A 22,694-nucleotide genomic window follows, 5' to 3' on the forward strand; every position below is an offset into this window, starting at 1 on the left:
AATTATGCGTGCACTGAAGAGCACCCAGCCTGGGTGGGGCATGAGGAATGCCCACTGGGACTTAATGTACTAGTATCTGTTAAGCCGGGATTATTCGACTGGAGGGTTTGGAAGCACAAGAAACCAAACAGCAGACAGCCACACACGTGGGGCAGGATTTGAATGTGCCGAGGCAGAACCAGGGAGCCGTGTCCATAGCTGGACACCAGGAGAGAACAAGGAGGTGTTCAGGGACCTGACCAGGGCCGTGTGTCCCGAAAAATGGGGGTTGTGCTAAGCAGGTCTGGGGAGAGGGAAGGTCAGAGCTTGGGGTGTGGGGGATTACCTGCTGCTTTGAGTTTGAGGATGTGTCTGGGAGGCCCAGGGCGCTGGCTGGGGTCTCAGGGGAAGCCGGAACAGCAAGGGGAGGTTTGACTGGGATCAAGGGAATGGTGGATCTCGGGGTCCACAGCAGGACTGGGGAACCCCAGAACTGTGACCAGAGGTAGGAATAGGCCAACTGGAAAACCAGCCTAGATGTCCACCTGCCCCAGGACGTCACATGGGAAAGGGGTTTTGTTCCCAGGTTGGCCGAATCGGGGTCATATGGGAGAGACCGGGGAAGCCAGTGGTGGTTCAGGTCACGGACCCAGAGTTGCACTAACTGGATGGCTAACCCCACTCCCATCTCAGTTTTACTGGCTGATGGTGACAGAGCCTCAGGCAGTGCCAGAAACCAAAGAAGCATCTTCCTTCTGTAGCTGGAAAACCATTCCCTGGAGACATTCAGAGGTGACCAGAGGAGTCCCTTAGTACCTAAAAAGAGAGGGTTCATTATACCAAAAATTAAAGTTAGTTCAACCCCCAAATAAAAGTAAATCCACCAAACATGAGCACCATACTTTCACAGTAAATAATTTTTAAAAGGTTTAATTGATAATTTTCTTGGTAAATGACACTATTACAGAAACACATTTATTTCAACTTATATTTAACACAATATAGAGGTTTAATTCTCCTGGCCTAGTTTGGTGGCCCAGCGAGAAGTCTTTCGTTCACACTTGACTCTCACAGTATGACTTTCACAGTGAGGTCATAAAGGTGTATTTGATTTAATTTAATTTTAATAACAGCTTTATTGAGACACAATTCACCTACCGTACAATTCACCTATTTAAAATATACAATCTTGTAACTGTTTATATCTGCCCTGTGGTTTGTTTTTTTCCCCCCTCAAAGTGCCTCCCTGTCTAGAGATTAGTTTAGTCACAACACTAACTGACTAGGCCATTTTTGTACAAGTATTTTAGGGCTTTGTCAGCCAATGATCCAAACAGTTCTCTTTAGATGTGACAAGTGTTTCATTATTTTTATCTTCTCATCTTCAGTCATTCGCTGGACTAACCCTTCCCGTTGCTCCTTTGTCCCTGGCTTTCCCTGTGATTCCTGGCGTCTTCCAGCATCACTGTCACGGACTTCATAAAACCCCCTGTTTTTTGGCATGATGTGTAATTTCACTTTTCAGTTGGTTTCTGTCATGTTTGCCCGGCCGTGCTGGGGGTGTGTGAGCCTCAGGCAGCCGTGCGGTCGGGGGCAGAGATGCGCGTTCGTGTTGAGGGGAGAAGGCTGGCCAGCGCCATCTGATTGTATAAGTGGGCAGTTCACTGGTGAACGTTTTCCCGCGTGCTGAGTTTGGCTTATCTGCACAACTCCCGCCCTCACTGTGGCAACGCGGATGGTGATTCAGGAAACGAGGATGCCTGCTCCCTGGCTGCAACGTGGCAGGGGAAATGCAAGAGTCGGTAGACGGGACTTGGTGAGATTCTGAGCATGCTCCGGGTCTGCGGGCGCTGCCCGGTCTGCGCATGCTCTGTAGGTCCCGTCCAAGCCCCTGCGGTCAGGTCTGTCTTTATCCCGGAGCTGCCTGTACGGAAGTGGTTGGAACCCCCCCCTCTGTGACTCCCCCAGCTGTCGCCATCCCTAGAGCCAGTCCAGTGTCCCGTTCTTGCCTCATCCTTGCACCTTCCTTGGTTTCAGATCTGGGAGTGGGGGCTGGAGCTGGGGGGCGGGGGGCAAGGAGGCATTGTGAAGCGGGCAGGGGAGGCAAGGGACACAGGCGGCGGCTGGGGTTTGGGGAGGTGATCCCACCCCTCCTTGGGATGGACTGGACACCACTGGGGTCTTCAAAGGGCCACCCCTGCCACTCGAGGTGAACTGGGCTCAGAACATCTCTGTCGTTCACCTGAGAAAGTGCTGGGACCAAGTCTGGCTCCAACCCTTGCCCGCTTTGTGTGAATACTGCCCTTTCTGGGTCCTCCTGGTACCCGGCCCAGGCCAGGCCAGGCAGGCTGTGACCCTGCCTCTTCCCTTGGTGAGGCCCTGGTCCAGCTCCTCCTTGGCTGGTCAAGGCCCCAGGGCTCCAGATCCTGCCCTGAGCTCTGGGTGCGGACTCTGGGCACTCCGTCCAGGACTGACCTCAAGGACACTTGACCCACAGCCCCTTCGCTTCCACCCCAGGTGGGAGTCTGAGGACACTAATGGACTTTTGCAGGTGTCCCAAGAGCCCCATGCCCCAAGTACAGTCCCCAGAGGAAGGCCAAAGGCCACAGGCTGGAGACAAGCTGGCTAATGGCGTCAGGACAGACAAGGGGGCCTGGAACTTGGCCTCTCGCCTCTATCACCTGGAGGGCTTCCGGAAGTCCGAAGTGGCTGCCTACCTGCAGAAGAAGTAAGGAGCTCTGAACCTGAGCAAGGCCAGAGGTTGAGTCAGGATGGGGAGAAGCCACCAACAGAGCCCCTGTGCTGGCCACCCCGGCCCACCCCCGTGACCCTCCAGCCCCACGGCTGACCTCTCGTCCCTTTATTCCTGTCCCGTCCATCACACTCCTCTCCCCTCTCCTGCCAGACGCTTGCCCTGCCTGCCTCTTCCTCTCAGTCACACTTCATCACCTCCGCACCCTTGATCCCTGCTTAGAGCCACCAGACGCAGCCACCTGCCTCCCCCACCCCAACTCCACCTGTCCCTTCCACTCAGCACCGGATGGGGTGCCAGAGGCAGACCAGACCCCAGCTGCCCCCTTGCTCTCTTGGGACCTAGGGTCCAGGGTGGCTGTGCCTTTCCCTTGATTGCACCCAAATACCCCATTGGCCCCCGGATGTGTGCAGGCCCTGGGGCTCTGGCTCAGACCCCCAGTTCTGGTTTCACCCCACCTTCCCCTCCACAGCAACGACTTCAGCAGGGCTGTGGCTGAGCAGTACCTGTCCTTCTTCCAGTTTGGAGGCCAGAGCCTGGACCGTGCCCTCCGGTAACGCGTGGGGCCTTCCCTGGGGAGAGGGGATGCTGGGGTGAGGGGTGTGGTGCCACCAGCAGAAGCTGGGATCTGATTGGTCCCGAGCTCTGGGCCTGCTGGGCACTGTCCTGGACTCTGGCCCTCCTTCCAGGGGCTTCCTCCAGGCGCTGGTGCTCAGCGGGGAGACTCAGGAGCGGGAACGAATCCTCTACCAGTTTTCCAGGCGTTTCCATTACTGCAATCCTGGGCTCTTCTCCTCAGTAGGTAGGGAGGGGCTGCTGGAGGGCCGGGCTCGGGGCGGGGGGACTTTGGGGTGCCCAGGAGAAGGATGGCATGGAAGTGTCCCCGGTCTGCTGAGGAGTGAGTGGCGGCTGATTGGAGCGTGTGGAGGGGCTGTGACTGGGGGGGCCACCCTGCCCAGTGTTGGCAGAGGAAACGAGCGAGTCCGGGTCCCAGCGGGCTTTCTCTCACCGCCTCGCTCCGGGACAGATTCTGTGCACACCTTGACCTGCGCCATCATGCTCCTTAACACGGACCTGCACGGACAGGTGAGGGGTGGGGACGGTGCCTGTGGGGTCCTGGAAGAGGGGGGCCAAGACCGAGGCCTGGATGGGGTCGGGGAGGGACCTGAGGGGTGTGGGCCGGGGGTTATTCTGGGGTGGGGTGGGGAGTGTGCGCCAGCATCTCCCTCTCTCACCACGGCCACAGAACATCGGCAAGAGCATGAGCTGCCAGGAATTCATAACCAACCTGAACGGCCTGCGGGACGGCGGCAACTTCCCCAAGGAACTGCTCAAGGTGCGGCACAGGGGCTGCTCGTGGGGGGCCTGGAGCCTTGGCTCCTGGTCCCAAGGGGCCTGTGAGCTCGGGTCTGGCTCTGCTGAAATATTGGCCGGAGGACAGGCCTTGTTTACCGATGGGGACTGGAAGTGTGGGCCCCGGCAGCACCAGCGTCATCCTGGAATCTGTTAGCTGGTGCGAACTCACAGGCCACCCCCCTCCCCACTGGACCTACTGAATCCGAATCTCAGGCTGGGCCCCCGTAATGCTTCCGGGTGATTCTTAGGCCTGAAAATAAAACTCATCAGGTGCCTGGCCCAGTGCCTGGCATGCCGCCTGCTTTCATAAGCAATTACAGCGTTTGCTCTCTTGTCTATTCAGAGAATGTTAATTGAACACTTGCTGTGTGCCCAGCAGCCCACTAGGCACGGCCAGGGCTACAGAGGCAGGCTAGCTGCCCTGACGTGAATGCCCGTGGTTTTATCATTTCGAAGTCACAGCAAGCACCTCATTTATCCATTCACTCCCCGTACATGGATGGCCCCTGTTGTCGTGGTTCCTGCCGTGTCAGAGCCCTCTGGGCCGGAGGGTGTGTGGCTGGCTCAGTCCCCTTCCAGGGAACTAGTTCAGGCCTCACTAAGCTCCAGCAAGGACTCGGATGGCTTGGCTCATCCTTATGTCTGCAGCTCCCAGCGCCGTGCCCGGCGCATGGCAGGTGCCCCTTAAGTTGCTGCGTGGATGTGTGGGCTGCTTCCTGCTCCAGGGAGAAGGGTAGCAACACTGGGGTGGAGGAGGCCGGTGGCCACATGCCTGTCCTGCCAGAGTGGGTGTGAGCCCCGCGGCCCGGGGCTCCCCTGCCCACCTGTGTGCTTCTCTTCTAGGCTCTCTACTGGTCTATCCGAAGTGAGAAGCTCGAGTGGGCTGTGTAAGTGAGACCCCCCCCTTCCTCCCCTCCCTCTCCAGTTCCTCCCTCTACTTACCCTCCGGGAAGGCCCCAGACCGTGCTCCCCTCTGCGTGGGTGGAGCCAGAGGCAGGGAGTCTCAGAGAGGATGCAGGGGCCCGGGTAACACCTGGAGGAGGCAGAGGCAGGGAGTGGATGGGGATGACAGGAAATGATGGCTTTGAAGGAGGCCTTTGGAGAGGGGAGGGATCCTGAGGTGTGGCTGCCCAGTGAGAGACCGAGTGGGGGTCCTGAGGCAGTGGGCACTTCCTGGAGGCCTCTGCCCAGTCAGCACCCCCAGCCCGATTCTCTGACGTCCAGGGATGAAGAAGACGCAGCCAGACCCGAGAAGGCCCGGCCGCCTCCCCTGGCGGGCAAGATGAGCAACCCCTTCCTCCAGCTGGCCCAGGACCCCACGGTGCCCACCTACAAGCAGGGCATCCTGGCTCGGAAGATGCATCAGGACGCGGATGGCAAGAAGAGTGAGTGTCCGCCTGCTGCCGCGCGGGGGCGCCTGTCCGTCCGTGAACGGGGAGGTGTGTGCCCAGAGCCCTGCTCGGGGACACGGGCGGACGTAGGTGGAGGACAGGCAGCCCAGGTTCGGTCCTCAGTGGTGACCTGAGCCGCGGGCTGTGTACAGTGCCAGGGGCGGAGGTGCAGAGACAAGGCAGACCTAGGTACCCCCCTCCCCTGAGCCCCAGTGCTAAGGGGGGAATCAGGCAAGCAGACCAGTGTCTGGGATGAAAGGAAGAGCTGAGTGGTGCATGAGGCCTCGATCAAGTATGGGACGTGGTTTCTGTTCTTGTCTGGGGGCGGGGCAGTGAGGGACAGGGTAGTAAGGCTTCGTGGAAGCAGTGGTCTTTGAGCTGAACCTTGGAGGAAAAGAGGGTCGGGTTGGGGTATCTGTAGTTGGGCAGAGGGGTCCCCACCAAGGAAAGAGCTGGCATCCTTTCCTACGAACACAGGCGTGGGAAAGAGGATGGCAGGAGGCGTCTTTGGGCCTCATTCTGCAGACAGTTGAAGGCTTGGAGCAGGGCAGCCACGAGCAGTAATGGGATCCCAGATGGGTGGGGTGCGGTGACCAACCCGGGGATTGGCACTTGGCTGTAAGAAGCCACACGACCTGAGCAAGGCCGGGAGCTGACCACGGGGAAGCGGACCTCCTGCTCAAGGATCTGAGCCCCTGTGCTGTCTGGATGGGACCAGAGAGCTGTGCCAGTGGGTGGGTGTGTTTGGAGAGGGGATGGTCTGGGTGAACATCCACGTTGTTTGTAAATAGCTCTACATTGATGTCTGAGTGCGAGTGTGTGTGTGAGGCACGGCACAGCCTGTTTGTGATCAGTTGCGTTTTGTTGTGTTGCCGTGCCTCTGCGTTTCAGTGCACCCCGGGGAGGGACAGGAGCTGGTGGGAGGAGCAGGGTGAGGGGACTGTGTGTGTCTGCGTGTGTCTGGGTGGGGGGCTGCCACCCACCTTTGTGTTCTGCTCCCGGGCCAGCACCATGGGGCAAGCGGGGCTGGAAGATGCTACACACCTTACTGCGGGGGATGGTCCTCTATTTCCTGAAGGTAGGGAGTCCTCACCCCCATGGGCAGCGGGGGAGGGTGGGCAACTGATGAAAAGCTCTTTTCTGAGCCCCTGTGCCCTGTGGCAGGGAGAGGACCACGGCCTTGAGGGGGAGAGCCTGGTGGGACAGATGGTGGATGAGCCGGTGGGGGTGCACCACTCTCTGGCCACCCCGGCCACCCATTACACCAAGAAGCCACACGTCTTCCAGCTGCGCACGGCAGACTGGCGCCTCTACCTCTTCCAGGCACCGTAAGTCCCGGGGGATGGGCAGGCGGCAAGGCCGCAGCTTCCTTCTCTGACGCCCTCCCACCCTCTCATGGCTGCTGGCCCGGCCCTGGAGGGAGGCTGCCGCTGCCATCATGGCTGGGAGACCTGAGAATGTGCCACTGGATGACAGGGTCCTGGCTACACACGTGAAGCAGGGACTTCCTGCTTCCCTCCCCTGCCCGTGGTCCACGTGGCCCGTGCACTGCCTCTTTCTTGAAAGTACGATTGAGACTCCCTGTTCTGGACAGGAGATTCCAGGAAATCTCTAACAATCCATGTTTTTGGCCTTTGATATAAACTCTATCGCCTTCCCAGACTGGCCTCTGTCCGGTGAGAAGAACCACCGGCAGGGGTCAACCACCTCGGCTAGTGGCCGGGCTGCTGGCCTCTGATGGCTCTTGAGTCCTGGGCGGCTGGGCTGCTGTGCTGAACACGGGGAGGCGGGGGTGGGGAGAGGTGACAAGACCAACTCTGTGGCCCTGGGGACAGACAGCCACCTCTGCCCGCAGCACCGCCCAGGAGATGAGTTCCTGGATCGCACGCATCAACTTGGCCGCCGCCACGCACTCGGCGCCGCCCTTTCCCGCTGCGGTGGGCTCCCAGCGCCGCTTCGTGCGGCCCATCCTGCCCGTGGGCCCCGCCCAGAGCTCCCTGGTACAGCCTCGGGGGAGCGGCGGGGTGCGGCGGGGAGGGGCGTGCACCGCGGGGGACGAGAAGGGGGACGAGAGGCTGCGCACAGAGCCTGGGAAAACGGGGGGCAGGGTGGGTGGGGGGTGGGGTGAGAGATGGGCTGAACACCTGGGTCCCGGATCGGGATGGAGTTGTGCGCCTGGGCCCAGGAACGGAGGGAGGGGGCTTGGGCAGCACACCTGGGCCCTGGAACAGGGTTGAGGGTGGGGGCTTGGAGCAGCTTTCCCCACTGCCCCCCGCTCCCAGGAGGAGCAGCATCGATCCCACGAGAACTGCCTGGACGCTGCCTCCGACGACCTGCTGGATCTGCAGAGGACCTTACCGGAGCGCCGGGGCCGCAGCCGCGAGCTGGAGGACTACCGCTTGCGGAAGGAGTACCTGGAATATGAGGCGAGTCTCACCGCCCACGCGCCCCCTCCCGCCCCCTCGGCTGGACCCTCTGCTGCCCTCTCGTGGCCGCGTGCGTCCCTGAAGCCTTGGCTCCATGGCTGCCCAGGGCAGCGGAGGCGTTGGTGTGAGAACCCCGGGCCCTGCACACACACGTGCACAAAATGAGTGTCCCCGTGTGCACTCAGGACGCTTCACCTCTTGTCTTGGGGCACATAGCAGCTGCTTGTCTGGAAACACTCTTGGAGAATGTTATTTATATATTTTTTTTCTTAAGAGTATATTTGGCTTTTCCTAAATTGAAGGAAAAACTATATTTTAACAGAATTATTTCCCATAATACCTACCTAATAATAGTATTTTTAAAGCTCGTGTATCACAGATCATCTTACTTAGGTATCTAACCACTCTGGGATACTGTTATCCTCATTCTACAGATGGGGAAACAGACCAGGAGGGGTTAAACACCTTGTCCAAACCTGATACATTTTCGTGAGACTCTAGTCACACCCCTGCCTTATTTATGGTCTTAACCAAGGAATGAGCTTTATTAGCTCTCTGATCGATGTTGAAATGTTTTATTCCCATCCCCAACCCCTGCCCTGCGCCCAAATTCAGCAGGAGGGGAGGTGAGGGGCAGTGTGAGAACAGAGTGGGTCAGAGGCCATCCAGAGGCAGAGACGGGAGCAGGGGGCGTCACCGTCACCTCCTGGCTGTGCTCACCGGCCCTGGCGCTGCCCTCTCCCTCCCTTTCTGGCTCATCCCTTTGCTGGTCGGCTGCACCCGCAGCTGTGAGTGCATCACGTCACAGAGGCCCTGGGGTGTGGCCAATAGGGCCCTCCTCTGCCTGCAGAATTCCACCCTCTCCCCACCACTGACAGGCGGGGACCTTTAGCAAGGCCCTGGCCCTCCTGAGGCCTCATTTCCTCCCTCTTTGAATAGCCAAGGCAGTGACTCCTGCCCCATCCAACCTCCCCGGACGGGGATGAGGACCCAGTGAGTGGAGGTGGGAAGCGCTAAGTAAACTGAGAACTATATCCAAAGGATGCTAGTTACAGAGGCCTTAGGAGTCTTAAACAGATGAGGGTAGTTAGCGTCACGCTCTCCAGATGCCAATTGTTAAAATGCTATTCAGACTCAATTAGGGTTGAGTACAGATGTGCACTGTGTGTGTGCAGTGCCGCACAGATCTCGGGCCTAGTGGGTGACGGATCTTTGAGTGTCTCAGCGATATAACGTGTTCTAGAGATGTTAGTTACAGCGCTACCGCTACCGCGGTGTCGGCTGTCAGACGGGGCTGGGCCCAGCGGTGCTATTGTAATGCATCCAGCGAAGGGCAAGGTTCTGCAAAGATGGTCGCTCAAGCAGGTGCTAACTGTTGGCCTAGCCCTCTCTCTGCAGGAGTCTTTACCACCGTAGTGTCATACACACGTGAGCTGTCTGTCCCTCCCGTTTCCAGCCTCCTCCTGACCTGGAGCCAGGGCGGTGCTAAGGCGGTGGTGCCTGTGTGTTGCAGAAAACGCGCTATGAGACGTACGTGCAGCTGCTGGTGGCCCGTCTACACTGCCCGTCAGATGACCTGGACCAGTGGGAGGAGCAACTGGGGAGGGAGGCTGGAGGCGCACAGGAGCCCAAGCCCAGCCTGAAGAAGTCCCACTCCAGCCCGTCCCTGCACCAGGATGAGGCCCCCACCACAGCCAAGGTCAAGCGCAACATCTCAGAGCGCAGGACCTACCGGAAGATCATCCCCAAGCGGAACCGCAATCAGCTGTGACGCTGGCGCCGCCTCACTGACTCCGGCCCCACGGCCTGCGGCGGACTCGGGACGAAACCCCAGAGAAAAGCCTGACATCCGGGGGTCTAGGGTGGTGATGAGGCCCCGCCCCTTCCCCGCGGAAAGACAAATCCTGCTTCCTTGTGGTCCTCTTTCCCTCCCTGGCGCACTGGCGATTTCCTAATACCACTGCCCCTGCCCCGGCCGCCCCCGAGCGGGGAGGGAGGTCAAGGATTTGGCTTTGCTCCCACAGTTCATCCCATGTCACCTCCCATCCCTCCAGAATCCAGAACAGCCACCTTCCCCAGGCCTGGGGGCACCTGGGCACTTGTTTGAGAGTCAGAGTACCTGCCCTGGGCCTCCGGGATAGAGGCTGGGGCAGCAGAGGCCTCTGGGCAGTCAAGCAGGGGCGCTGCAGCCCTGAGGATGGCCTTGCTCCAGGAATCAGGCGACCTGCTGGGAGCAGTCCTGGGAGACCCCAATGGGGCCCTGCCCACGAGAGGACAGAACTCGACAGGTTCAAGGGCTCAGTGAGGCTGACTCTCGGGTCCCCTTCCTTTGTTTCCTCTTCCTCACATCATTCATGCACAGGAGGCGAATGAGAGGCCCCGCCTCCCACGGCCAAGTGCTGATCATCAGAGCAGAGCCTGTGGGCTCAGTGAGGGCCAGGAGGGGTGGGCTCTAGAGCTCGGTGGAGAGCCCGGGAACAAGGGGCCTTTGCCTCCCTGGAGCAGGGAGGAGGCTCTCCGGGTTCGGGCCCTAGAGAAGCTGAGGTGGGGGTGCATCCCCGTGGGGGTTCTGGAGAGTCATGAGGGGCAAATGGAGGTCTGGCTCCCTTCCCACATATCCTGTCCCTGAAAGCTCCATTCCCAAGGGGCGCTGGGACCCTTCCGGACCCCTTCCCTCCCCACCACCCTCCCCAGGAAGTCCCTCTGTGCCCACTCTGGCTGCCTCCCAGCTGGGCTGTACTCTGGGGGAGGTTCCGGACACTCGCAGACCTGAGGCTGTGCCTGTGGGAAGGAGGCTGGGCTGCAGGGGCAGCCACCATTGTCTCTGTTCAGCCAAGTGTGTGAGCGGGCTGCCCGCCAAGAGGGGCCTCTCTGCTGCCCGCCTGCTGGCTGACGCACGGCCTCTCGGCCATCCTGCTGGCCCTGTCCTCCCGTCCGTGCTTGTCACCAGCCCTGGGGGGCCTGGAACTCCACCAGGCGGGGCCAGCTCTTGGGAGCCACGAGGGGTGACAGGCCAGGGCCCAGGGCTGGGCCATGCACCCAATGGGTGCACAATAATTACCAGCCAACGAAGAAGGAGGTGTGTACGAGTGTGTGTGTGTGTGGGGGCAGATCCAGGCAGCTGGGACCACATGTGGGGTGGCAGGCTGTGTCCCCTTTGCTCCGTGTGCGAGCCTGTATGTGTGTCAGTGCGTGTGTGTGCAGAAAACTGTTCAGGGGCAGGAGTCACACTGAGGCTGTCACGTCTGAAGGGGACCTCGGAATCATTTATTCATCCACTCAGCTGTTCATTCTTTCATTTCACAAATGATCTCAACTACTTTTTATGGGCCCAGTACTATGGCATTCAAACGTGAATTAAGCAGGTCTCTGGCCTCTGGGAGATGCTCACCCTGCTCTCTGGTTCCCAGCTGGCAGTGAAGAGGCACGCTTTACCTGGCTGGAGCCGCGCTGAAGACATTCCCACCCTATGCCCAGGGGTCAGGCCCAGTAGGTCTTGGTCAGGGGCACCTATGGGTGTTTTTAAAGCTCCCTGGGCCACTCTGATGTCCAGCATCAGTTAACTGCCACGGCCAAGTCCTGTTGTCTTACGTGATGGAGGCAGACGCCTAGGACCAGGTGAATGTGATTTGGCCCAGGAGCGATGCTTACAGGCTGAACGGCTATAAGTGGGTTATTTGACCTCACTGACCTGTATCCTTATTTCTAAAACCAGAATAAAAGGCAGAGATTTCTGTGTATGTGTGTGACACTTCCATGCTGCTTTGCTCCTGTAGAACCATAACTTTCCTTTCACCTGGGCCATGAGGCCTTCAGAGCCAGGTGATTGTGGTTGCCAGCCGCCCCCTGGCCAGTGCTGCCCAGGCCTGGCTTTGCCCGGAGGCCTGGGAGGGTGGAGACAGGTTGTTGAGCTGCGATTATGACGTGTAACCACCAGGGGGCGGGCTTGCATCTCCCAAGCTTCGGAGGCCCAGGTGTCCCGCCAGAGGGCTGTGCTCCTGGAAGGAAGGGAAGTCAGGGCCCCTGGCCATCACCGGAACCAGGGGTTCCCACTTCCCTAAGCCTGCAGTGGTCCAGGCCAGGCCTCCCACTATCTGTGAAGCCCTCTGAGGGTTGGGACTTTGCCAGCTTCCTGCAGATGGAGGGGAAAAAAGTTTCTGGAGCTTCCTGGGGACAGCCTAGAGCCCCGCACAGAATTGTCCCACGTGATCTGCAAAAATGGAAAACGAATGAGCTCCAGTTCCAATCCTGGCGGGTGTGGAACAGATCAAAGCCCAGAGGCCGAAACCGACCTGGTCCCCACGCTCCTCACCTTCCCCCGGGAGTGGGTTGGTCCATCTCTTGGCAGAAGGGGACAGGCACAGGTTCTTGGTGACAAGCTCAGGCTCCGTGAGGCTGGCAGAAGTTTGGCTTTGACTGATTCCTCCTTTCCCACCTAGGCCACTCAGCCAACCAGGCGACAGCCCGGATGGAACATCTCCCCCGTCTCAGCAGCTCTGCTCCGTCTGGCTCTCTGCTGATGGCGTTCATTTGTGTGCTGTTTGCCAGGCACCAGGGAGGAGGCGAAGACTACTAAGGCCTGGGCCGGAGTCCTTTCCGGTGGGGGCTCAGAGTCAGAGGGAGACAGTGGGGTGTATCTGGGTTGGAGGATCGGGCTGGGATGGGGTGCAAGGCACCTGACAGTCAGGGCGGGCTGAGGCCAGATGGTAGAGGACCAGGCACGCAGGGGAGGAGGGTGGACTTTAAGCGGAAGAGTGACCAGCCCATGGCCTGGGAGACAGTCTGGGAGTCTGGCTTTAAGAAGATGAAATGACTTGAGTGAGTGAGGCTGCGGTAGGGCAGAACATGGCCTGGAGATGCTTTAAACTATATGCAACTTTCCTGTAGGTCCGGAATAAAAAGAAGTGGGGAGGCCTCAGCGGTAGAGTGCATGCTTGCAATGCACGAGGTCCTGGGTTCAAGCCCCGGTACCGCCATTAAAGATAAATAAATAAACCTAATTACTCTCTCCCCCAAAATTAATAAAGTAAAAAGAAAAGGGTATCTTGTAATAACCTTAAATGGGAAAAATATGAAAATGAATACATGTATATGCATGGCTGGGACATTGCGCTGTACACCAGACACTGACACATTGTAACTGACCGAGCTTCAATAAAAAAGAAAAAAAACAAAAGCCGAGGTGGGGCAGGAAAGAGAATGGCCTGGAATGCTGGGACAACTTGGCGATCCCACACCTGGCCCCTTCCTCCTCCCTCCACCCCTACCTGCCCGTTTATGGGGTTTCCTGAATGCCAGACGCCCCCTCCCCACGCAGTCTCTGCCAACACCCTTGCCTCCAGCTACTCTGTGTCTAACTGGCCCACACCTCCACCTGTTCCCTCCCCCTTCCCCGCCTCCTGAGGAAGGGGTGCTCCCTGCATTCCTGGGACTGCCCCCTCCCCCTGGCCCCACTCCCCTCCCTCTCCCTACTTTCCTGCCTGTGTTGACCTCTCCCTCAGGGGTCCAGTCTGGGTCTTTGGACCTGCCCTTGCCCCTTTCATTACCTTTTCTTGCAAGCAACTTGCAGTCTGGTGGTCACGAGGGAAAAGAAAAGCCTGCATTTGACTCTGTTTCCCGTAGCCAAGAACCCTAGATGTGTGGTCTTCGCCAGCTGTTTCCCGCCCTCGCCTGGCTCCCACTCCCAGCTGGCACCGTGGCGTCCAGCCACCGCGCTCCACGGGTGACCTTCTATCATCAGATCCAAGGCCTTCTCAGCCCCTCACCTCTCAGAGACCTCTGGCCCCGCCGGCCACGTGAGCGGTCCGAGCCCGCGCAAGGCCCAGCGTGGTCGGCCAGCTACTTAGCTGCTTGAGCTTCTGTTTGCTTCTCTTTAAAACGCAGATAATATCACTACTTACCTCACAGGACCCTTGGGAGGATTAAGTGAAGTTATGCACGTAAACATCTCAGGACAATGCCTGGCGCAGGGAGAAGGCCGCAGGTTAGCTATTAGTCTCCGCCTTGCTGGCCCTCCTCGCCAGCCTCCCCGCCTCTGGGCTCTGGCCTGCATTCTGAGGCCGGGCCTCTGCGCTCAGCTCCCTCTCTGCCTGGACGTGGCACGGAACAGATGTCCACTCCCACGGGCTTTAGCAGAAGAGGACATTGATTGGCTCCGGTAACTGGCCAGACTGTGTCCAGGTCGGGCTCCACACTGAGCCAGGAGCCCACATCTCTCTGGCTCTTCTGGTCTCCGTCTCCCAGGCCTCGGAGGCAGGAGCAAACCTCGTGGTACCAAGGTGGCCCCAGGAACTCCCAAGACTCCCTCTTTTTGGTCTAAATCTAGAGCACAGAGAATATCTGCTTATTGGAAATTTCCAACTCAAGTCCACAGTAGGGTCTCTGGACAACACACAGACCTTGGGCCATGTGTCCACCTCTGAGCCAGTCACCAGGGACTTAAGGTAAACAGAGGCCTCCCTCTGAGATGGGGGTGGGTGGGGAAGCAAGACCACCCAAAGGATGGGGACTGGGACCTGCTGCTGAGAAATTCTGAGTGCTAGGACTGGGAAGGGGAAAACCCATTGACATCCACATGCCACCTCCTCCGTGAAGCCTTCCTTGAGTCCTTCTCCCCCAGTGATTCTCTATCACATGGAAGCCCAACTTTCTACACCCCTCCCCTGCCCTCCCCTCCTCGCATCTCCTGTCTCTCAGTTCCCAGAGGACATGAACCTCCCAAGGGCGGGGACAGGGCGTGCTGGTTTCCAGCCTGGGCCAGGGCCTTGTCCAGGGCCCGACTTCCGACTTCCGACTTCCGGTGTCGAAAATGTAAATCTCAAAACTTGGTCCTCCCTGGGCCTCCAGGACTCCGCATTCTCCTGGTTCTAATTCTGCTTTCTCGAGTGCTCTCTTTCTGTCTTTCCTCCGTTGCTCCTCCCACCCCTGAACTCAGCATTTTTTCGAGGTGTAGTCTCAGAGATTTCGCCAGGCTGACTGCAGGCCGTCAGGAGAGCTTCTGAGAAAAGCCTCCAAATCTAAGTTGTCAGCCCTGATCTTTGCTCTGAATCTCAGACCCAGAGTTGTAAGTGTCTACAGGATGTGGCCTCTCAATAAATCCTCCTGGAAATGGTAAATTCCTGTACACATGTTACTTATTACACGTGAGACTGAACTTAGTGTCATCTCCACTGAAGCCATCCCCGTCTGACTCCCCCGTTTCTATGAACGATTCTGTGACAGGTCGTCCATTGCTTTGAAAGACGACACACCAGGATTAGGAGCAGATCTGAGCCAGTTGGGCCTTTGCCTCACCTTGGGTGTCAGGTGTTCCGATCTTTGTCCCCCGCGGGGGTGACAGGAACAGGGTGGGGAAGACGTACTGCACAGGGAGGTGCTGACTCCCTTGCTCAGCAAAGGAGTCCTGGTAAGTGATGGTGATGGCCCTTTCGCCTGGCCGCCACCGAGAGGTGCAAGGCCGATCTGCAGCTCCGCTGAAGCTGCTCCGGACCGACTCCACTGCCCAGTACACGTTTTCTGTGGTCCCGATGCTTTATTTCTTGTTTGTGTTTTACTCATTCGTGGCATGCATTTCCTGTGAGCTGTCTCAAATCCTCTCTGGAACAAGGTGGGGAATACATTAATATTTAAAATAAAATAAACAAAATGTCAGTGTGTGTGTGTCTTAGCCTGGAAATTCCTTCAGGGCAGGGACCATGTCTGTTTATATAGCACCTGGCACGGTGTCAAATTGAGGCTTAACAAATGAATTTTGATGAAGACGAGTGAGAAGCTGCCTACACGAGGATACTGTTTTAGCTCTCCCTCCAGCCACACCTCATCCAAAGCCCCTTATGCCAGGGTTCCTCTTTGTCCGGCCCCACCCCAATCCCCACCCTGTTCCTGACCATCCAGGCTCCTTCCCTTCCCATCCTCACTCCCCATAACCGACCCCATCATCACCCACACTCCGCTTTCTCCCAGCCCCAGCACTCCTCACCCCGGGGCTCCTCCCCGGACCCCCCCCCCACCAAGTGCCCCAGCCCCGCAGGCCATCTGAGCCTGGATGGCGGCGTGTGATGCTAGGAAGTGCCACCGGCTGGGTGTTTGAGGTGCTGTCCCCACGAGTGCCTTGGCCCCAGGGGGGCCTCCAGCCAGGCGGGGACCCAGCAGAGGGAGGGAGAGGATAAGCTGCTTCAAAACTCCAGATGCAGCAGTTAAAAAGAGGACAGAGGCAATGATCCTTCAAATTGCCACATCTGTATAATCTGCCTTTTATTTTCTGCTTCATGAAGTTTTATTTCCTATTATTTATTCACCTCCCCGCCCTCCCCTCCCCCGCCACCGCTCCCTCCTTAGCAGGCGACATGCTCAGATGGGCCCCGAGCCTTGGCCTGGGTCTCAGCCACCCCCACTCCACCCCTACCCCGGGCTGGCTGCCGGGAGAAGGCACCTGCTCCCCCTCCTATGACTCCTTCTCCTCCCCCCCATCACGGTGTTTCAGCTCCTAAAGGCCTTCCCTCCACCCTCCGAGTAGACATTTGCTGGACATGTGCATGGGGGAAGGGATCGTGGAGGTGAGGCCTGTCCCCAAGGCCTGTGTCACTGTCACCACCCTGAGCCAGAGCTTCCAGGGAGGAAGAACCCAGGAGACGGAGCCTCTCCTGGGCCTCTTTCCCCACCGTCTCCACTCAGGACCCTCTTCCTCCTCTCTTCCCTCCAGATCCTTGGACCTGTGGTCAGGGATCCAGGGGGACCCCAGCCTGGGGCAGGAGGTTACTGAGATAGGGAGAAGAGGAACCAGCCAGGACTGCAGGAAGGGGAGCTTTGGGTCTGTTTTGAACCCCTGAGCGCCCCCTCAACTCCTTATCCCACCGCAGGAACGAACATGGATCTCAGAGAAAGACCCGAGCCTTCGTATTCCAGTTGGCCAGGCCGGCAGGCAGTGGCTGCGATGGGGTGACAGTGTGTCTGGGAGGGGGCGCTTACATTGTGAGTCTTCTTGCCTTGTACCCTCCTGATCCCTCCCTGGGACACAGAAACGCAGGACAGTAGCCTGTTTCCAGGAAGAGAGCTCCAGCTTGCAGGCCTGAGGTTTAGGGCGTACAGTTGGTTGTTCTTGGAGATGTGGATGCTCGTGAAAGGCCGGGGAGGGCCAGGAGGGATTCAGCAAATCTCACCCAAACCCGGCAGCACTTTACATCGCCTCCCTTTTGGCCTCTGTCTCTTTCCCATCTTCTTCTATAGCGCCTTTGCTAAAAATCTTATTTCTACGCTCTGAGAGCTTTTGGTTTTATTTGGGGTTGGTAATCCTATTAGGCTCATACTGTTTCCTTCTAGGTGCCTGTCAGGGGCTGGCGCGTCGCGTGACTTCCAAATGGATGAATGGACCAGTGTACGCCAGGGCCACGCAGACTTTCCCTGTATCAGCTGTGGCTGGCGTACTTCGCGCTGGTTTCTGCCCCAGCCTGGAGGCCTCTAAAGCCTGGCTTTAGCTCAGCCAGCCAGCCGAGGCAAAGCCTGAGTGCCCTGGATGGGTGGGGCACCAGAAGTCACCAAACAGGGACCAGATTCCATGTGTGGAAATATGGTGTTTGCCTGATGGAAAATTACTGGGGAATCTGGGAGAAAGAGGGCTTCATACCCGAACCGGTCAGATGAGTCCCGTAATGCCTTCTACTGACCCAGGTGACTGTTGAATCACAGCGTTGGGGCTGGACATCATTTTGGCCCGAGCCAGGCACTTTGCAGCCGAGGAAGCAGAGGAGTTCTCTGGGGTTGTCAATGGGGAAGTGGGGGGTGGTGGACAAAGCCCCACACTGGGGCCTCGGCCATAGCACTCACCACTGTCTCCCGGGGGGTAAACCGAGGTGTTACAATGACAGTAACTAACAGTAACTTCTGCGAGCCGGCCCTTATCCTCGTCATCAGCAAAGAGGGTGATTCTGGGGAGGGTGTGGCTGCACTTTCAACAGAAAGACCTCAGTCCTCATCTCGGCCAAGAAGCCTTGCCCCTCTTTCTTCTTTCTTACCCTCTCCTCTGTCTTTTCCTCCATCCCTTTGGTGGGGATATGGGTTTCCATTCACATCAAGCTCATCCGTTCATGGACAGTGTCTTTCCCGCTGCAGTGAGATCCCTGGGGGGTGTGTGGGTGGACTGGACCAGAGGGATCTTCGGGGGATGCTCTGTGGCCGGGCCTGCCAGGATGCGCTCCTCTCCCCAGGGGGTGTGTGGGGGTGGGAACCAATGTTGTGCACAGCTGGGCACCTCCACCCAGGGCTCCCTGGAGGCAGGAGCAGGGGGTGTGAAGGGGGCAGTGGGAGAGTGGGGTGTACGGAAGGAGTTCCCAGTGCAGGCTGGAGCCGGGCCTGGGCTGTTAGTGAAACGACCCGTCGCCCCCTCCCTGTACAAAAGCAAACACACTTAAAACAAACAAAAAGATTTATTTGTAAATGAACGGGGCTCTCATTCAAGGCCGAGGTGGGGCAGCAGGTGGGCTGGGTGTGTGATTGTGTGCACGCATGTGGGCCTGGGCTCCCGTTCCCCTGGGGGAGCATGCCTTGGCTGGGGAGGAGGAGAGGGGGGCCGGGGGGGGGTCTCCGAGGTGGGGGACCAGGAGGCGCAGTGGGGGGCGGGTGTTGGCTTCATGCTGGTGACGGTTTGATTTATCCCTAATGAGTTCTCAGCACATGGCTGCTCCCGGCTCACTCCGGGGGCCAGCACGGCCTCCCGCGGGCCCCAGCCCAGAACAGCCGCCACTCGCTCAGAAAAGAGCCAATTTCCACACTGCACAGTCCGCTTCACTCAAGGGGAAATCGCATTTCCCCGGGGGAGCCGCAGGCAGCGCTTCGCTCCACAGCCTGGCCGGCTGCCACCGGGCACAGATGCGGAGGAACCAGGGCCCCCTACCCCCGACCTCCCTGTTCCCCCAACACAAAGCCCTGCTTCCCGCCGCCCACCAGACCCAGCCCTTGCTCCAAATCTCTCCGCAGCTGGGGCTTGGGCTTTGCTGCTTCTCGAGAGAAGGAGAAAGGCTGACGTCGACGGGAGGATGCTGACCGGAAGGGGACCGGCCTTGCCTGCCTGCCTCCTCCAGCTTTGTCCAGGAAGCCAAGCACTTGGTTCTGTTTGAGGGGCTTGGAGATGTGAAGGTGGGGGTGCTGGTGCTGGTGGTGGTGGTGGGGTGTGTGTGTGTGAGAGAGAGAGAATGAGAGCAAGAGAGCAGGGAATGAGTATCTGACATCAGGAGATAAGGGCCTCCAGCATCCGTGTCCTGGGTGCTCCCAAAGAGCCAGAAGAAGAGAGGGAGAGAAGTAACGAGAAAACCAAGGAGCCAGAAGTGAGGGAGGGGGAGGGGGAGGGGGAGAAATGCGTCTGGCCATTTCCTGAGCAGACGTGGGACCTCTAAATCCTCCCCAACATTCACTTTCTCTTTCCTGAACCCACACCCTTGAAGGTCTCTCAAAGGAATACTTGTTTCGGACTCAGCAGAAGAGAGGCTGGAATAAGAAACTGAAAGAGGTGGGAAAAGGAAGGAGAAAGAGGGAGAGAGAGGAGGCGGCCTCTGTGGGACGGGAGCTTTGATCAGAATCACAGCAGCATGGCTGGGCCCCTCCCTGTCTGTGGGTGACGCGCATAGGGGCAGAGGGACAATCAGGGCCCCTGCAGATGAAGATGTTTTATGAACCTACAGGCTGGAGAGCAGCTGTGAGGGGCGGCCTGAGGGGAGACTGGGGGCCGAGGATGGAGGTTCACCTGGCAGTCTCCTCCCTGGCCCAGGCTGACCTCGGGGCCTTTCATCCAGGACTGTTCCCCAAGGTGGGAGTGTGTGGCCGTTCCCTAGGTTGGCCACGTAACTCTGTCCCTCCCTACAAAGCATTGGGAGCCTGAGGTTTCTGCAGAAACCTGGCCACATCCAGCTGTTTGAGACCTTAGATTAGGATGCAGATTTGGCCTTAGATGAGGGGTCAGGCTGTGCTCTCAGCTCCTCTGAATGACCTTGAAAAATCAAGTCACCTCTCACTCTCGGCTTCCTCAAGAGCAAAACGGGGCCAATGTAGAGCCAAAAGTGGATGTGAGTGAGTTCGGCAAACAGACAAAAACTAAGATTATTCTCACTTCTGAGGATGGGGGAGGGCAGTTAAGTCAGGGTGAAGGGGGGCCGGGGAGGGAGCCCCAATCCCCGTGAAGCTCAGGGCACTGAACCCAAGTTCTCCAGCTCCCTCCTCCTGCGCCCACCCCCTAAGGATGAGCCGAAAGAAGACTGGATTCAATTCGAGTGGGAAAAGGTGTGTGTGTTTGGGGAGGGAGGTGGGAGGGTGATGAAGGCAGCTCTCCCCTCTCCCGCCTCCCATTTCCCCATCTGTGGACTGTGGCCACTCAATTCTGTTACCTGAGGTTGTCCTGAGGGTTCAATGCGTGCCTGGCACATGAGGGGCAGAGTCACATTTTTTAGTGATACCTAATGGCAAGAATACTGGAGAAGTGATGGAGGGTAGGAACCAGCCTAGGGACTGGCCTTAGAGCAGGACTCCTGGCTGCTCCTGACCCCTCCCAGGTGGTGCGGAAGGTAGGGATGGGTGGGGGGGGGGTCACAGCAGCCCCAGCCAATCTTAGGAAGTTGGGGTTTGCTCTATCTGTTGGGTCCAGGGACGGTTCCAGCTGCTCTGTCTCGCAGCAGGAAACCCACCACCATGCCGAGGCTACCTGGCCCAAACAGAACTTTGTGAGCTCCAGGCACCCTGGGGTGCCCCGGAGGATGTTAGGAGGGCAGAGGGCCTGGAGGAAGAAGGGTAAGGATGACAGACCAGGGAGACTGGCCTGGAAAGCTGACGAGGACGAAGCTGGAAAGAACAGTTCCGGGGTGCAGCGGGGGAGGGGGTGAGGCTGGGCCCTCTCTGCCCTGGGAAGGCCTCAGGCCCATACCTCACCTCACATTCTCCTGCCAGCACACACACTGCTCCCACACGCCTTCAGAGAAACCAGGGACCCGACTCTGCTACAGAGTAAACCACCCCTCCCCCACTTCGCACGCAACTACCCACAGTTGCTTCCCAGACTCCCCACCGGTGAGAAAGCAGCCTTCCCGTTCATCCGCGGCCCTCCTACTTGTCCTCACACCTTCTTGTATGCCTTCTTTGCCATGACCCTCTCAGGTACCTCCCTGACTTGTCCCAGCACCGCCCTCCGTGCTGGGGCACCTCAGATGGGCTCTCTCCCCCAGCATGTAAACAGCTACGGCTTCCAAGCCCCGCAGCTGGACCTGTGGTTTGATCCTGGACGGAGTGTTTGGAGAAATGCTGGCCAGGACACGCTGCCCTTGGGCCACGCCATGCACACGCCAACACGGCTCTGAGCAGAGTGCTGGGGTGCTCAGCTCACCTCCACCTCTGAGAAGGAAGAGGAGGACTGAACCACAGTCCCCTGGCAAAAGCCCAAGACCTTTCATCATTCGGGGGGTTGGAGAGAGTTCCCAGAAAGGGTTTGGCTGCGAATACAAAGGATGGCCCTGCAGGCCAGCACCTCACGGTGATTCTTGGGCAGGGGCTGTCTTAGGGTGCTTAGGAACCCAGAGGTGTGGGATCACCAAGGACCTCAGTTCTAATGGGATTCCGTCCTGCTGCCATGCTCGTGGCTGGAGGGAAGTCCTGTTAGTGAGAGATGAGCCTCCTCTCAGATCCCACTGGAAGACATGAGGACAGGTTTTCTTTGTGGGAGGGTCCCCTCCATGGCTCCACTCTCCTCACGCCATCCTTAGCAAGCATTCCCGGCCTCTCCTTTGGGAGGACCAGGGAGGTCAGAGCCCTGCTTCTCAGCCTGGGAGCCCTAGGGTGGGTGAGGAAGCCCTTCTTCTATCTGATTTAACCCCAGCTATTGTCTGTCCAGCTGCCAGCATTGACCTGGGCATCCTGCCCCTCGCTCCGGTTGGGTCCCTCGTGGACAGGGTCCATGCAGACTCCATGCAGCCCCTACTGGGCCAAGCAACCCTCTTGGGAGTGGCAAGTATTGTATTTCCCACTTTGTTCTCCAAAATTTCGTGAAGGGGATTGTCCTACGTCCCTACAGTAGCTCCCTCACTTCTTCCTGGCCCCAGCTTCTTGACTGCAGTCTTGCCAAGTACTTAGGAACCAAACCAAAAGAAATCAGACTCTCAGTGGCAGTCCCAGAACCTCCCTTGGGTCTAGAACCCCCTGGCATCCTTGATGAGGGCCCTGCAGTGTTGGGTGAAGGTGCCAGACTTCAAGTAAGGGAACTTGACTGAATCCACCACTTCCTGCCTTGGGCAAGTGATTTCATTTTTTCTGAGCCTCAGTTTTTCCATATGTAAAATGGGGCGAATCTGGCTTAACCTATGTGAGACCCTCCACACTGTGCCTGGGGCGCAGCAGAGCCCAGGAGGTGTCTTCTCCCTCCCCTCCTCTCACACCACGAGGATCAGATCAGAAGAGCTGTTTATGCGGGTTCCAGTGTAGAGCCGTTCCCGGATCTGTCACCGGTCCTCCTGGCTGAGTCTCTGGCTTCCTGGTAATAACCGCGGTGACTTGTGGGGAGTCTGTACTTGGCCAGGCTCCGGGTCACATGCTTACTTTATCCTCGCCATTCACTAAGAGTTGGAGCAATCAAAACTTGGGGTACATGGTTTGCTGGGCGTTAAACTCTCTTTAGAGCAGAAGGTGAGCACTAAATCAGGGCTCTCTCGGGCGTTTCAACTCTTGGCCCTAAAGTGAGCTCACTGGCCACCGGGCTCTGAGGTTGTCTGGAGACAGCCCAGTCCTGGGGTTCCTCCTTCCCCAGCCAACCCCAAAGCCGAA

The 22,694-nt window shown here is 58.2% G+C and overlaps 1 protein-coding gene across 9 annotated transcripts in view; it reads left to right on the top strand.

Moving 5' to 3' along the window:
• The window catches only part of PSD4 (pleckstrin and Sec7 domain containing 4), a 34,968-nt gene extending 23,324 nt beyond the window's left edge, over positions 1-11,644 (top strand). For all 9 annotated transcript variants that reach the window (XM_074354382.1, XM_074354383.1, XM_074354377.1 and 6 more), the window contains 12 exons: positions 2,531-2,707; positions 3,204-3,284; positions 3,421-3,533; positions 3,759-3,817; positions 3,978-4,067; positions 4,931-4,974; positions 5,312-5,472; positions 6,486-6,556; positions 6,643-6,806; positions 7,334-7,478; positions 7,761-7,904; positions 9,418-11,644. In XM_074354382.1, coding sequence (XP_074210483.1) covers positions 2,531-2,707; positions 3,204-3,284; positions 3,421-3,533; positions 3,759-3,817; positions 3,978-4,067; positions 4,931-4,974; positions 5,312-5,472; positions 6,486-6,556; positions 6,643-6,806; positions 7,334-7,478; positions 7,761-7,904; positions 9,418-9,675 — 1,507 coding nt within the window. In that variant the 3' untranslated portion in view covers positions 9,676-11,644. The remainder of the gene's footprint in view (positions 1-2,530; positions 2,708-3,203; positions 3,285-3,420; positions 3,534-3,758; positions 3,818-3,977; positions 4,068-4,930; positions 4,975-5,311; positions 5,473-6,485; positions 6,557-6,642; positions 6,807-7,333; positions 7,479-7,760; positions 7,905-9,417) is intronic.
• The last annotated feature ends 11,050 nt before the right edge of the window (positions 11,645-22,694 follow it).

Source organism: Camelus bactrianus, chromosome 28, assembly GCF_048773025.1.
Source record: "Camelus bactrianus isolate YW-2024 breed Bactrian camel chromosome 28, ASM4877302v1, whole genome shotgun sequence".
Lineage (NCBI taxonomy): Eukaryota > Metazoa > Chordata > Mammalia > Artiodactyla > Camelidae > Camelus > Camelus bactrianus.